This window comes from Lynx canadensis, chromosome C2, assembly GCF_007474595.2.
Source record: "Lynx canadensis isolate LIC74 chromosome C2, mLynCan4.pri.v2, whole genome shotgun sequence".
NCBI classification, from domain to species: Eukaryota; Metazoa; Chordata; class Mammalia; order Carnivora; family Felidae; genus Lynx; species Lynx canadensis.
Genome location: NC_044311.2, coordinates 118,436,913 through 118,453,796, shown reverse-complemented (window position 1 = coordinate 118,453,796; position 16,884 = coordinate 118,436,913). Strand labels below are relative to the sequence as shown.

The window sequence follows — 16,884 nt, the reverse complement described above, 5'->3', positions numbered from 1 at the left end:
AAGAACTGGGTCTTAGGTTGTCTATTACTGAAGATTATGTCCTTCGTAGATTCCAAACAACTTTTAGCTTATTAGGATCTATTTCTAAACCATTTTGGTGGGTTTTTAAAATATGACTTTAATTTTAGATTTTCTTGACATGATTATCCTGACAGAAAAAGTCAAATGACAGTGACTCTTGTTTTGAACAGAGCTTTTCTTTATCTTCTTTATTCTCAATGGAAAACTGTTTAAAAAAAAAAAAAAATTCTCAGGTATCTGTTCAGGCATGATGAAGCATTTTATTTGTATTGCTGTATCTAGGATATGCTTCATTTGTCAAGGGGTATTGAACTAAATAGTTGAAACTCAGCAGTAGCTTTTGAATAGATATTATTTGGAAGTGGCCTATCTGCTTGCTAAAAGTGCATAAAGTTTGTTTTAATTAATTATACTGGGAAACAAATAATTAACCAGCTCATGCTGATACAATGAAACAGTCAAAAAGTATACCATTGCCATTTTCTTAAAGTGGACTGGTATGTTCCAGGAATTATCCTAGATTTTAATATATTCTCTTCTCCAATCACTCTGTGATTTAGTTGATATTAAATTCATTTTATAGGAAACTTAGAGAAGTATAATAACTTTGCTAAGTTTATATAACTACTAAGTGACAAAGCCAGGTCTGTCTAATTCTAAAACCTATACTCTTTCCACACTGCTGCTAATCTACTTGATTTTTTCCATCTGACCCTAAAAAAATACCCATAGGCAAGGGTAAATCTTGATGTGTAGCTAGGTAACAAAGTAGGGAAAGTAAATGTAGAATTGTGCTTATGTTATAAAATAGCCCCCAGAAAATAAATGAAAACACCAAAATTTGAAGGAAGAGGTGAGAACAAAAAAACCTTTTTCAAGTTTTAAAAATTGAACTACTTTTGTACTTACTGAAAACATGGTACAATTATCAAGAACAGGAAAGCAACACTATTGTAATAATCACTAAATTACAGACCTTTTTAGAAATTTACCAGTTTTTCCACTAATGATTTTTCTGTTCCAGAATGTTATTTCTGGGTCTCACATTGTATTTAGTTGTTATTTACCTTAATCTCTTCCAGTGAATAACAACTAGTTCTTCAGCTTTCCCTTGTCTTTCATGACCTTAACACGTTTGAAGAGTACTGATTAGTTTTATGTAAAGCATCCCTCAATTTGGGTTTGTCTGATGATTTTTCATGACTGGAATGAGGTTAGGCATTTTTGGCAAAAGTACTACAAAAATGCCATTGTGTCTTTCTTGATGTGCCATATCAAGAGATTTATGATAATGATATGTTGTATTAGTTACTGATGATATTTACTTTGATGATTTGGTTAAGTGTGTGTGGGGTTTCTGTACCCATAAGTTACAGTCTTTCTATTTTTAGTTTGTAAATGTCTTGGGGGAGATAATTTGAGACTGCAAATCCTGCATCTCCTTAAACTTTTACTCACGAATATTAGCATTGATCCATGGATCTTGTCTGTAGCATCCATTACTGTGTATTTGCCTAATGCTGATTCTCTATGTCTCTCTTTTCTTCTGTGTTTAGTAATTGGGATTTTATGGCGAGGAAGAGCTGTCTCATCTCTAACATTTATTTATTTGGTTATTTGTATCACTGTGGACTCCTGGATATTTATCTTGTTCCATGGACTAAAGTCAGTACTATCTTTTATTTTGTTGCTTAAATTGTTCCAGCTTTAGCGGTTAAGAGCTCCTTCAGGTTGGCTCCTGTGTTCTTATACCCCATCATTTTTGCAGCCTTTCCTTACTTTCTGGCACCACAAAATGTTCTAGTCTCATCTTGTGTTTTCTCTGCTCCAGGCCTACTGGAGGAGGCCTCGAGAAGTCCAAGTTTCTTTTATTGGAGAATAGTGTTTAGAAACCAAGAATTTGTGCCTTAAGTATATATATATTGCTCCTGGGATGTTACTTCTCCTATGCTCTCTCAGTGGGCAGAGAGAGCTAGGAGATATTTATATATATGTAGTAGTTATTATTATAACACGAACAACATAATTATATTGAAAGGGGTGGAGAAAAGACTAACTTAATGTCTATTACAATGTTTAGGTATTTATAAAATTAGCAAATTTATTCAATGCATATATTGCATATGAATTTTAGGATGACACATGTCAGTCTGTAGCAATTTGGATGATGTATCTTAATGTTCTTAAATAATTAATGTAATTTAACTTAATAGGTTTACAATAAATCTGTGTTTTGACAGTTTTGCTAGAGAAAGAATCTGTGCTCTCTGTGCTCATTCTCACAATAATTTGCCTTGGTTAATTATTATAATATTATTAATTAATGATAATATATACTATATCCCTTTTAGATCAGGGTATATGCTCCTGTAAATGGGAATGCTGACAAAGTGCTGTGGGATCATTGCACTATTCCAGCATCTTTCTTTGGCAGTAGTTCTGCCCTTCTCTTCAACTCCCCTTATATCACGGCATGCTTTTGGCCTTCTCTGTAACTTCTTTCAGAAATGTTCATATAGTTTCTATAAATTATAGTAAATTGCATTGCAGTAAGTTTGTTATGCCCTTCAAAATGAAAGAAAAAAAGGGGGAGGGTTTACCAATCCCTAATTGACTATTGATCTCCATCCTTAGACCATTTTCTTGAAGAATTTAGAACTATAGCAGATGTTGATGTTAGTAATTCAGGTAAATTTTACTTTGTTTGCAGCAACTGCAACATAATTATGGCCGTTATGTTAAGAGTGTTACTTATTAGAATGCAAAAGAAAAAGAAAAATGGAAGATGTGTTGCTTGCTACATTTCAACCTGGTAGAACACATTCAGATTATGATGTCATGGTATCTGGTCTCATTAGTTGAGTGTTTATGATAGCACAGGAGAAAAATTTCAAATAAAAGCGCCATGTAATGTATGGTTTCACATATTTTAAGGAAATATTTAAAAGAGAAATAGTGTGATAGTGTGTCTTAAAGTGTTATGTTAATGTTATACTGTATTAGTAGCATCTGGCATGATATTAAACAGTGTAAGAAGATATGTAGATTTCAGTTAATTTTGTTTATATCCCTTCAAACATATTATGGCAACACCTCTAGTAGGTTTGATGTGTTACGTTTGGGCTTTTTTATTGTGTTAGGTTTGGGCTCAGCTAGATCAGGCAGTATATTAGATATCAGTAGCTGAATATTGGTAAACAAGGGAAGCTATAATAAGAATAGAAGCTGACAAAATAGAAATCTTCTAAGGAGATAAACTTACCTCATATGGTTATAAGTAGATATGGATTAGGGCAAACTGTTTGGGATGGAGGACAGGAAAACATGAGACTGTCAGGTGCCTATATTTTACGTGGTATCAGAATGGTGTTATGCTGGTCAGGGGCAACTGGGTGGCTCAGTCGGTTGAGTTTCCGACTTCAGCTCAGGTCATGATCTCACGGCTTGTGAATTCGAACCCCATATCAGGCTCTGTGCAGACAGCTCAGAGCCTGAAGCCTGCTTCGGATTCTGTTTCCCTCTCTCTCTGCCCCTCCCCTGCTTACAGTCTATCATTCGAAAATAAACATTAAAAAAAAAAAAAAAAAGAATGGTGTTATGGTGGCCAAAAAGAGTTTATAAAGCTGGTCAAATATGCTAGTAAAGAGAAATTTTGGAGGCAGGGAATGACAGTCTATCCATTTTTTTTTTTTTTTTTTTTTTTGCCTGTAGTGGTTTAGAAAAGTGTCCTATTTGGGGTCATCATAGTTAGTAATAGTTTTTACTTCCCAGCTAACTTTCTGGTATTGCAATTTGGAATTGTCAGTCAACCACGAAGGGTCTAAAATTTTATCTAGGTTTAGTGTGTCGCAGTTTCACAGATGCTGGCAGAAAACATGAAAAGCCTGGGTCAGAGATAATGGACTTGATTATTCATGGCACAGCAAGCTGCATGAGCTTCATGCTCAGGTTGGTTCCCCTTGCCCCTCAAGTCTCATAAAGGTAAGTGACAAAGGTGGATCCTGCACTCACAGTGGGTTTTCATCATAGTTGAGGAAACCCAAGCTTAGGGAACCCTAATCTTTTATAATGGTCTACAAGTGTATCTGCCTGGCCCTTACTCCAGAAGGAGAGAACATCATGATTATGCTAAATAGTAAACAGGCTCTGGAGGGAGACATCATCTCTGTTTTTCAAGGCTATTGCCTATGAATATCTTTGAAAAGATGAAGGCAGTTGAGCCTTTTTAAATTTTTTAAAAAAGTCTTTTTAATGTTTATTTATTTTTGAGAGAGAGACAGAGACAGACAGAGTGTGAGCGGGGAAGGGGCAGAGAGAGGGAGACACAGAATTGGAAGCAGGCTCCAGGCCCTGAGCTGTCAGCACAGAGCCTGATGCAGGGCTCAAACTCATGGACTGTGAGATCATGACCTGAGCTGAAGTTCAACGTTTAACCGACTGAGCCACCTAGGCACCCCAGTTTTTTTTTTTAAAACAAAAAAACAAAAAAAACTGTAGAAATACAAAAGACCCATGGAAAATTGTCTCCCAACAGGAAGTAATAAGTGTGAAAAGTCTTTGAGCTCTGAGTGTTCTCTTGGCTTTTGTACTCTGTTCTATTTTTTCCAGCTTTTAAACCAGGAGTTGGCAAACTTTCTCTGTAGTGGGGCAGAAATTAAATATTTTAGGCTTTGTGAACCATATGATTTCTGTCATAACTACATAACTGGTTGTTATAGCAGGAAAGCAGCCATAGATAGTATGTAAATGGATGAATCTGGTTATGTTCCAGTAAAGCTCTGTGGACATTAAAATTTGAATTTCATTTGATTTTCAGAAATCACAAAATATTTTTTCAACCATTTGAAAATGTAACATCTCATTCTTAGCTGTGGGTCATACAAAAATAGGTGGCAGGTCATATTTGGCCTGTAGGCCATAGTTTGCCAACCTGGTTTATATGATGAATTTTTAAAATATAATATATTGTTTTAATATAGCAGTCTTGCATATGAGAAATCATAATTAACATTTCATAGCAATTGATAGTTCTAAAATGCTTTCTCATAAGTTATTCTAATCTGCAAGATAAGCATTATTATCTCTATTTTATGGTGAGGAAACTAATGCATAGAGAAGGAAATGACCTGTCTAAATTCATAAAGCTCTTGTACGTACACCTTAAACTTTCAGAATCAGAGTGTCATGCCACTATATCTTTAATACTCATTAGTGCCAGAATGTTTAGAGTTTAGTCTTTATTATTTTTTTATTTAATTTTAATTAATTGATTAATTTTTTTATTTTAGAGAGAGAGCATGAGCAGGGCAGAGGGGCAGAGGGAGAGAGAGAGAGAATCTTAAGCAGACTCAATACTCCACATGGAGCCCGACGCATGGCTTGATCCCATGACTCTTGAGATTTTGACCTGAGCCAGAATCAAGAGTTAGACTCAACTGACAGAGCCACCCAGACACCCCTAGAGTTTAGTCTTTAATAAATTGTAATGATAATAATTATGCTCATTTCTAATTTTTTATTACCGTATTGTATTGTCTAGCTACTTTAATATTTGATAATTGATGTTTTGATAAAGGCTGGATATGGGAGGTGAAGGTCTTTGTTATGTTTGTTACAATTTGTTAAAGATGTGGCAGTTGGACAGTGTAATTATTCATATTCTATATTTCTTTTCCACATTTTCAAAGATAATAGTTATTTCATTTTCAGATATACATTATGAAAATAATGTTTTGTCCTTAGGTCACTTGTATTCATGCTGAACTAAATTTTTAATTTATCTAGTAGTATCAAAATTTTTAAACTCGAGATGTTGCAAACATTTTCTATAATAATGTACTTTTTGGATTGCTTCCCTGTCAGGTGGTTGAAGATTATGCTGGAAGATGGCAGGTCCCTTTGCCACAGCTTCAGGTTCTTCAGACTGCACTTTGCTGTTTCACATCAGCCAGTGCGTCATTCCCAGATGAATGTGAGCACGTACAGTATGTTTTGAGTAGCCTTGCTTTGTAAGTACTCTTTGCATCTTATGGAAGTATTATTTTTCTTGACGTATTTGGGAATTGGGTTTTGATTATTTTCTCTGTGGAAGGAGCCTTTCCTAAAGTCTTCCCTCAAAAAGAAATTTCTAAAATCTTGGACTATAACAACAACAACAAAAAATTCTATTTCTTCATTTAAGTATTTAGGTTTAATATTGAACATTTAACCACAATTTTACTTTTAGTTTTAGAGCTAGTTGGAATTGTTTCATGGATTCTTATGGTCACTACCATCACTTTCCTTTTTAATTCCCTAGCTCTAATGGTAAGTCCCAGAACACAGCAATTGAGGCCATCATACTTAGCAGAGGGACCTTAAATCAGGTCAGAAAGAGGTTAGGAAGCTTCTGGTTTTTAAAAATACTTGTAGAGGAATTCAAGTTAAAGATCACAAACTGAGCACTTACGTTTATTCTTTTTGCCCTTCTAGATCCTACTAAAATTATAGTAAAGATGTAAAAGAGAGAAATACAGTGAAAAGAAAGTAGAGAAGAGCCATCAGTGAATGAAAGATTTCAAAAATTTTCTTGGGGAGAGAAAACAGAAGAGTGAATGGTCATTGAAACATGACAGAGCAAGTCACAACGTAACTTGCTTTTTGTTTCGCGCATGTGTACGTGCGCCTCAAATCACACATCACAATGTGTTATGAAATCATTTATCAACATTATAAATAAAATAGAAAATATCAGATGTCTTGTAGGATAAGTATCATTTAGTGGAATTCTTGTTGTTTTATATATTTTAATCTATGTGTATACTTGATTATTTGTAAAACATTTTTAAAAACTGTGGGTAGCAGTTGAAACAGAATTATACTCTGCTTTATAAGATAGGAGGTCTAGTTTGTCCTGCCTGCCTCCTCCCTGAATCCTAGAGAGGTGTAGAATTTGAATATGCCAAGCATGAAATAGAGAGTAGGGAATGGGATACTTTGGGAGAGTGTAGATAAAGGAGTTAATTGAAGTTTTTCCATTTAGGCCAATCACCAGGCCTTAGGGCCAAGTTGGGGTGGGGAAAGAGTTGCTATTTTTTTCTTTTCTCTAAAGAAATTAAATGACTTTGGACCAATGATCTTTGCATTCTGGCAGCTAAAGTTTCCTCTTTGAGACAGCTAGCTAGTCACTTAATTACCCTAAAGAAAAACTCATCAGTCATCAAAGTCTAGACATGCTTATAGAGCTCCCAATTAATCTGCATATGGCCTTATTCTTAAAAATTGATGGGTATTCAGGAGTCATCAGACGGTTGAGGAATGCCTTTAACATGAAAAAAATACAATGAAAAACTTTAAAAAAATTTGGAAGAAATAGTGTTAATGTAAAAACAAAAAATTAAGAGAAATATAAAATCTGTAATGTGTATTTTCAGAGAGAGTTGAGATGATATGTGTAACGTTAAAACATCAACACATCATGCTGTGAGAATGGAATAATAAGAAACCAAAAATGAGTTTTTGGAAATTAAGAAAATATGATGATGGCTAAAATGTAAAGTTCTGTAGGAAATTTGGAAAGTAATGTTGGAAGAAATAATCCAGAATGTAAATAGAGTCAAAGAGAAGGAATGTGTCAGAGAAAAAAAAAATGATATGGTACCTTTATGTTGGAGGTTTATTATCCTAACTAGTTGGAGTTTGAGAAAAAGAACTTACAGAAGATACATTGGAGGAAAAATTTAAAGACAAACTAAAAGAATTTCCCAGAACTGAAAGTCATGAACTTCTAGACTGAAAGAACTCAAGAAGTGCTCACACAGTGAATATAAAAAATTCTCCACCAAATACATCATTTTGTGATTTCAGAATACCAAGAATGAAAAAACAGATTTGAACACCTTGTAGAGGAAAAACTAGGTCAGATGCAAAGGAACAAACATCAACTTGGTATTGGTCTTCATTAACTAACAGTGGGTGGTAGAATATAATGAATCAGTGTCTTGAAAGATTTGAGGAGAAATTATTTTCAATGTAGAATTTTGTACTCATCCAAACTGTCAGTGAAGTGTGAGAGTTAGAGAGAACATTTCCAGGCTTGTAAGGATGTAGAAGATTGATTTGTCGGCATACCCTTTATTAAGAAGTTATTAGAAGATGTGCTCCAGAAAAATGACAGTGGATCTAAAAAATAATGGTTTTTACTTGAGATAGAGGGGTATAGGATCACTATTGAGTAGTAGGTCTTATAGATGTAAGACCTTCAGTAAAAATGGAGATTTGAGAATAACTTTGAGAATTTAGTACCATTTAAGGTAGTGGCAAAAAGGAAAGAACATAAAAAGGGAATTAGACACTCCAGGAAAATTAAAAATAATCTGAACAGAAAGAATACAGAATCATAGCAAACTACTTAGATAATGCACTGAGTGTTATTTAGTTTCCTTAATGTAAGTAATGCTTACTGACTTTGAACTTTTAGATAAAGTACAAAAATAATTACAGCTGCAGAACAGAAGGAAATTATTCAGCTTTCAATATAAGAATATTTGATACAAATTGTGAGTTGAAGTGAAGAATAAGAGCACTAAAAAATACCCTTCCTTTAATTCTCATTTTACAAAACAGAGTGTCAGTAGTACATGAAACCATAAATAAATGTTAAGTAAAGTTACAAAGATCAATAATAGAGGAAATAATAATAATAACTAATGGGAATGTAGAATTGGTTGTGTAAGGAGTTAAATTTTCTTCCACAGCAGGAAGTCAAGAAATAATATTTACAACTAGTAGGAAATACTGACAAATCTTATTATCATCATTGTTATTATCTTATTATCAACAGCAATTAAAAATTTTGCAAGTTGTTGATTCTGGAGCATCGGACTAGTGAGAGGACTTAACTCTTTCTGTACACTTAACATTTTTAAATCTTGTAGGTGTAGTAATTTTATATATATTAACTATATGGTTTTTTTTTGCTTTATATATGTATATATAAAATTTAAAAGAATGCATGTACATTGTGTTTCTTTTAAAGTTTATTTGTATATATTTAAATTTGGAGGTGGGAATTAGGTGATGAATATGTTAACCAGCTTGATTACAGTGATAATTCACTGTCTATATGTATATCAAAAGATCAATACACTTAAATACATACACTTAAATACATACAATTTCTGTTTGTCAATTACACCCCAGTAAAGCTGAAAAAATTTTGGGGAGAAAGAGTTAGATTTATATAGATAACCTTGTATCGATTTTAAGAGCAATGCAGTGTCAAGAAAATTATATTATTAAAAAATATAGGGGTACCTGGGTGGCTCAGTCGGTAAAGTGTCAAGACTCTTGATTTCCGCTCAGGTCATGATCTCACAGTTTTGTGAGATTGAGCCCTATGTCAGTCTCTGTGCTGACAGCACGGAGCCTGCTTAGGATTCTCTCTCTCCCTCTCTCTCTCTGCCCCTACCCTGCTCGTGTGCTTGCTCTTTCTCTCTCTCTCAAAATAAACAAACACTTAAGAAAATATATTATTTTTATATTTATTTTATGATGCCCAAATGAATATGGGAAATCTATTAGGACTTTTTGATTATAGTTGACAAACTTAAGCTAGTTTAAGCAAAAAGAAGAAGGGCGTGGAGGGATTTAGTAGATGACTATACCATGGAAAAGCAAGGACTAGAACTAGTCTCAGGATTTTCTGAATCCAGAGGGTAAAATGTCATCTAGAACTATTCTTTTCCTTTCTGTCTTCCCTCTTTTGTTTTCATTCACTTGGGGCTGCTGACAGTTCTGGGATTAGACATAGTTGATTAAGCAAGAGAGAAGAAACTCCCTCCCCCTGTTTGTAATTCTCAGAATAATTTTTGGGAGCTTGAGCTCAGCCAACGTGATGTGCCCACTGCTTGGACTAATTGCTGTGTTTAGGACAGTGAGGAGTGAGGATGCTACATTGACAACCTGATCAGAACCATAGAAATGTTGGAGGGATGAGCAAGAAGTGAATCGAGGCAGTGTGAAGGAGAGCTGGCTAGGTAAACAAACAACAGATGTCTGCTACAAAGAGTGTCATTTTAAAAACTACCAAAATGGTTTTAGTTATTCTGTACTGATTTCTGAGGAAAATAAAATAAGTATTAAAAGAAATACATTATTTGTAAGAGGTGTTTTTCTTGTTTCAGTGCCTATTTGGATTTTTCCCCTCCTTTACCTATATAATGTGTGTTAACATTAGTTTTGTAATGGAAAATGCTTTTAAGGTTTTCAGAACTACATTATTATTTTTTAAAATTTAACTCATTTGTTAGCTTCTGTTTCATTGCTTTCTAGCTTTTTTATTACTGCTAATGAAAAAAAATATTAATAAGCAGAAGCAAATCTTAGATGGACAGTGCTAGGTAAAAGAAAGCAAACTATCTTAACGATTTGTCAAAGAGTAATGTACCTTATAAGGAAAACTTTCTGCATTTTTGAATTTAACAGAAAAGTTAATTGTATTTTTAATAACAGAAGAAAAATGAGGAAATAACAACATGGTGACTATTAAAAGAATAGCAAGTCTGTAACAGTGTTCTTTTTTTTTTTTAACGTTTTATTTATTTTTGAGAGAGAGAGAGCATGAGTGGGGAGGGGCAGAGAGAGAGGGAGACAGAATCTGAATCAGGTTCCAGGCTCTGAGCTGTCAGCACAGAGTCTGACGTGGGGCTCCAGCTCGCACACGGAGAGATCATGGCCTGAGCTGAAGTTGGATGCTTAACCAACTGAGCCACCCAGGTGCCCCTCTATTTTATTTAAAGAAATATGTAAACCAGAAAATTCTTCTAATAATTATTCCATAATTATTCATTTATTCGTTCTGTAAATCTCTGTGCTTGGTTCTAGGCTAAAATAGAAAATAAGATAAGTCCTTGATCTCAAAGACCTTACAGAACTGAAAAAAAAAAAAAAGAAAAAAAATATGTATTTTTTAAGTTTTTTTAACGTTTACTTATTTTTGATATGGAGACAGAGTGCGAGCAGGGGAAGGCCAGAGAGAGGGAGACAGAGAATCTGAAGCAGGCTCCAGGCTCCAAGCTGTCAGCACAGAGCCCAATGTGGGGCTCGAACTCACGAACCATGAGATCATGACCTGAGCCGAAGTCGGATGCTTAACTGACTGAGCCACCCAGGCACCCCTGGAACTAAAAAAATGTTAAACAAGCAGTCATAATATTATTACACAATAATTATGAAAGAATTACGGGGTACAATGAGAGATTATAATAGGGGACTTGACTTGGCCTGAGAAGGCAGGGAAAGTTTGCTGGGTGAACTAACACTTGAGCTGAGCTCTGAACAAATGTTAATAATAAATTAGACAACGGAGCAGAAGAGCCTCCCAGGGATGGCAGATAGAATGTTCAAGGTGACTGGACAGGATATCAGGATATTTAATGGATTTCATTATAATTCATATCTGTTTGTTGAATTCATATCATGTATTTATGATACATATCATGTATTTAAAATTTTGTATTCACTAGACACACTAAAAAATTATAGACAAGCTAAAGAATTAACAAGTAATATCTACAAAATTTCATTTTATGTGTGTGTGAGGTACACACACATACATATATATGAAATATATGTTAAACATATAAGTTACTATATTCTGTGTCCGTGCTCTCTGGTCTATATGTCCACCCTCATAAAAATCCGTTCCACTTTGTGAAGATGTGCCTTCTATAGACAGGGAGACTCTAAAAACTAGTTTTGTAAAGGTGTTCTTTACAGGAAGGAAAGTGGATCCTGTTTTTATTCATACCTGAGGGTTTGTTTTTTTTTTTTTTAATTTTGTGGAAGTGAATATAGTCCTATAGAGAATTGTCTTAAATTGACTGACTATGATTTTACCTAGGTTGATTCTTTTTGTAAGCTTGCATTTTCTAAAGAAATGGTTTTGCTGCGTGTATATGTATGTATTTGCACTAAAAAGGACCTCAGATTAAATCTCTTTTATAGATAAGAAAACTGAGGCCTGAGAAGCCGAGGTGACTTGCTAGTTTTTCCTCTTGTTTTACTGTTTTAGATTGGTTAAACACTCATTCCTGTTTTACAGGTAGAACAAAGCCCAACACACTGAAACTAAGTGGATCTTCAGGCAGAGAACACTTTACCAGTTTCATATAAAATAAAAGCAGACTTGAATGCTGCCTTCCCAGCCTCCTTTTACCCCAACAGAAAGTAAATGTTCATAGACTTTAGCATTCCATGCAGGGTTCAGTGATGGACAGTATGTATTTGCCTGGCAGCCATTAGGTCCACAAAGATCCGTATGGTTCTCTGGAGAGGGAAGTAGTTCAGCTGGTAGCATTTATTATGTGTAGTGGCAAACACTACAAATGTATACCCTAATATGCCAAGTTGCCTGGGAGAGAAGACCAAAAGGCCTTTTCTTTGATGGAATTAAGTGGGTATAATCAGCATTTTATTTAGAGTGGCTAGACATTCATGTGTTAGGCCACACATGTAATGATGGATCAGTAACCCTTTTTGTTTATGTTGCCATAATGGACTGTCTTTCAATCACAGAATTTGTGCCTAATTTCGGTCTCTATTCAGCCAAGTTTTATTTGATTGTATTTATAACTTAGGTCTAGGCTTCAACTAACTTAGGAAATAGCCTAGAAATTAAAGGAAGAAAGGATAATTATAAAGGGCCATTTTTTGGGCAGGGCCAGGTCCCACAAAAGGTGTTTGTCTTAAAGGCCCCAATCCATGTATCCTTTCTCTGCAGCATATAGCACTTTCATTGCTTCTTGGCTTTTTAATTATTTTGATCATTACTTATTCAAAACCTTAATCACTTGCGGCAGTTAATTTCATTTATTTTATAGAGAAATCTAGGCTGTCTAGCCTGCTATTTCTTTGTTTCCTCTCTGTAAAAAAAAAAAAAAAAAATGATTCCCAGGTTCCCAGGGCTCCTGACTGGCCCAGTTGGTAGAGTATGTGACCCTTGATCTCAAGGTTGTGAGTTCAAGTCCCACATTGGGCATGGAGCCTGCTTAAAAAAAGTTAATTAAAAAAAAAAAAAAAAAAGGAAATGGCTTCCTTTTCAAGGAAATTGGTGGTCTTAAAATAAATCCCATGCCAAATTCCCTGAACACTGCTTTGTTTTTCTTTACCATTACATTGGAATATTTTATTTTCAGGATTTGTTGTCAACATTAGACAGACCTGCATGCATTTGTTTATATTGGCCATGTTTAGAAACTCAGCATTTGATTGGGTGCTTATGCTCGTAGTGACTCGAATCTTTTTTCTTATAAATTTGGTCTTTATTGCTCCATTTGTTAATTTCGAGGTGAAGCAGTTGAGACTGCATCTTATTGGCATTAAATAGTCATTTTATTGGCAAAGAGATAGAGATTATTAACTGATACATTTGTGTTGGCAGAGATGAAATGTGATCAGGTGATGACATACTCTATGCCCATCCATGTTAGTAAATATCAGAATCTAGACGTATATACATGCATAGTTTTATAAAATAGTATTTCCTTGCTTTTTTATTATAAATGAAGGAAAGCTTGATAATTCTCTTGGTCAGTGTAGATATACAGAAACTAGAGAGAAAAAGCAGCAGACTAAAAGCTGTTATTATTTCCACTGCTATTAGGAAGATTATTCTTTAGAAGAAGATGTGTATAGTCATTATGGTGTAAATACATGTTTGAATTTTTCTGAATTTTAATGTCATAATTTTGTGCTAAGCCAGATTCCTGAAAACTACAGATCTGAACCTCGTAACTTCTTCCTTCCTCCCTCCCAGTAGCTTTGGTTCATAGAACTGGACCACAATGCCCTACTGTCAGCTTTCATTGTGGAATAAAACAAGAAAAAGAAAAAAACAAAAACAAAACGAAATGCTTCTGAAATTGTTAAAAAGGTGACAAAATTTTGCTCATTGCTCCTTATACAGAAATCTTAAAAAATATTCCCTTACATGGACCTAACTTACATAAAGCAAATATTAAGAAGCCTAAAGAGATAAATAGACAGCAATATAGGAATAGTAGGGAATTTAATACCCCATTTTCATCAATGGTTAGATCATGCAGACAAAAAAATAAGGAAACACTGGCCTTAAACAACACATTAGACCCGATGGACTAACCAGAGATATAGAGTATTCCATCCAAAAGTACATTCTTGTCAAGTGCACAGGATAGATCATTTATTATGCCACAAAAAAAGTTAATAAATTTAAGAAGATTGAAATAATATTAAGCATCTTTTCTGACCACAGTGGTATGAAAATAGAAATCAATTACAAGAACAACAAAAGAAAAACTAAAGGTCAGTATCTCTGAGGAGCATAGATGCAAAAATACTCAACAAAATATTAGCAAACTAAATACAACAGCATATTAAAAGGATCATACACTAATCAAGTGGGATTTTTTTCCAGGGATGCAAGGATGGTTCAGCATTCACAAATCAATCAATGTGATACACTGCATTAACAAAGGATAAAAATCATATGATTCTCTCAATAGATGGAGAAAATCATTTAAGAAAATTTAACATCCATTTATGATAAAAAAAAAAAAAAACCTCTCAACAAAGTAGATATAGAGGGAATGTATATCAACATCATAAAGGCCATATATGACAAACCCATAGCTAACTCATACTCAGTGGTGAAAAGCTGAAAGCTTTCCCTCTAAGAGCAGGAATAAGACAAGGATTCCCATTCTTGCCACTTTTATTCACATAGTAGTGGAAGTCCTAGCTAGAGCAATCATGGGGGGAGAAAAAGGAAAAGGAGAGAAGAAAAGAAAAGTCCTCCCAATCAGAAAAGAAGTAAAACTCTCTCTACTGGCAGATGACATGATATTACATATAGGAAACTATAAAGAGTCCACCAAGAAGCTATTAGAACTAACTTAAAAAGTCAATAAAATTGCCAGCTACAAAATCAATGTACAAAAATGTTGCATTTCTTTATGCTAATAATGAACTGTCAGAGAAATTAAGAAAGCAGTTCTATTTACAACTGTATCAAAAAGAATAAAATATCTAGAAATAAATTTCACCGAGGAGGTGAAAGACCTGTACTCTGAAAACTATATGGCATTATTGAAAGAAATTGAAGAAGACACAAATAAATGGAAAGATATTCAATGCTCATGGTTTAGAAGAATTAATGTTAAAATACCTATACCACCCAAAGTAATCTACAGATTCAGTGCAATCTCTATCAAAAATCCAATAGCATTTTTCCCAGAAATAGAACAAAATAATTCATAAGATTTCAGTGGAACCATGAAAGATTCCAAATAGCTAAGGCAATCTTGACAAGGAAGAACAAAGCTGGAGGCATCATGTGACCTGATTTCAAACTATATTACAAAGCTGTAGTAATCAAAACAATATGGCATTGGCATAAAAACAGACACATAGATTAATAGAGAATAGAGAGCCCAGAAATAAATCCATACATATATGGTCAGTTAATTTACTGGAGCCAAGAATATATATTGGGGAATGGACAGTCTCTTCAATAAATGGTGCTGGGAAACTGGACAGCCACATGCAAAGGAATGGAATTGGACCACTGTCTTACACCGTACACAAAAATCAACTCAAAACAGATGAAAACTTGAACAATAAGACCTAAAACCAAAAACTCCTAGAAGAAAACCTAGATGATAAGCTCCATGACATCAGTCTTTGACACCAAAAGCAAAGGCAACAAAAGCACAATAAACAAGGGGCACTACATCAAACTAAAAAGCTTCTGCACAGCAAAAGAAGCCATCAACAAGATGAAAAGCAGCCTACCAGATAGGAGAAAATATTTGCAAATCATGTAGCTGATGAGAGGGTTAATATCCCAAATATAAAAAGAACTCCTATAACTCAACAGGAAAAAAACAGTCTAATTAAAAAATGGGCAGAGGATCTGAATAGACATTTTCCCAAAGAAGACCTACAGTTGGCTAACAGGTACTTGAAAAGATGCTCAACATCACTAATCCTCAGGGAAATGCAAATCAAATGACAGTGAGTTATCACCTCACACCTGTCAGAGTGGCTATTATCAAAAATACAAGAGATAAAGTGTTGGCAAGGATGTGAGAAAACCCTGGTGCTCTGTTGGTGGGAATGTAAATTGTTATAGCCACAATGCAAAACTGTGGATCACTCTCGAATTAAAAGTAGAACGACTGTATGATTCAATAATTCTTCTGAGTATTTATCCAAAGAAAACAAACCTACTAACTTGAAAAGATCGGTACCCCTATATTCATTGTAGTATATTTACAGTAGCCAAGAAGGAACCTCTGTGCCCATTAATGGATGGATGGGTAAAGAAAATGTGAGATATATACATATATAAATGTACCACAAAACAGGAGGTGTCTTGTTATTTGTGACAACATGGATGGACCTTGAAGGCATTATGTTTAAGTGAAAGAAGTTAGAAAAAGACAAATATCATATGATCTCATTTATATGTGGAATTTAAAACAAACCAAATCCTAACCCATAGATACAGAGAACAGGTTGGTGGTTGTCATAGGTGGGCATTGGGGGTTGGGCCAAGTTGATGAAGATGGTCAAAAGGTACAAACTGTGCTGACAGCTCAGAGCCTGGAGCCTGCTTTGGATTCTGTATCTCCCTTTCTCTCTCTGCCCCTCCCCCCACTCATGCTCTGTCTCTCTCTGTCTCCAAAATAAAACACTAAAAAAAATTTTTTTAAATAAATAGATCATTGGAATGTAATGTACAGCATGGTGACTGTAATTAATAATGTATATTTGAAAGTTACTAAGAGTGTACACCTTGAATATTCACAAGAAAAAAAATTGTGACCATGTGTGGTTATGAAT

General features: G+C 34.5%; 1 protein-coding gene across 3 annotated transcripts in view; it reads left to right on the top strand.

Annotated features, from left to right (window-relative positions):
• The window catches only part of ZNF654 (zinc finger protein 654), a 94,906-nt gene that overhangs the window by 23,321 nt on the left and 54,701 nt on the right, over positions 1-16,884 (top strand). For all 3 annotated transcript variants that reach the window (XM_030329720.2, XM_030329718.1, XM_032594766.1), the window contains exon 2: positions 5,884-6,029. In XM_030329720.2, the coding sequence (XP_030185580.1) occupies positions 5,884-6,029 (146 nt within the window). The remainder of the gene's footprint in view (positions 1-5,883; positions 6,030-16,884) is intronic.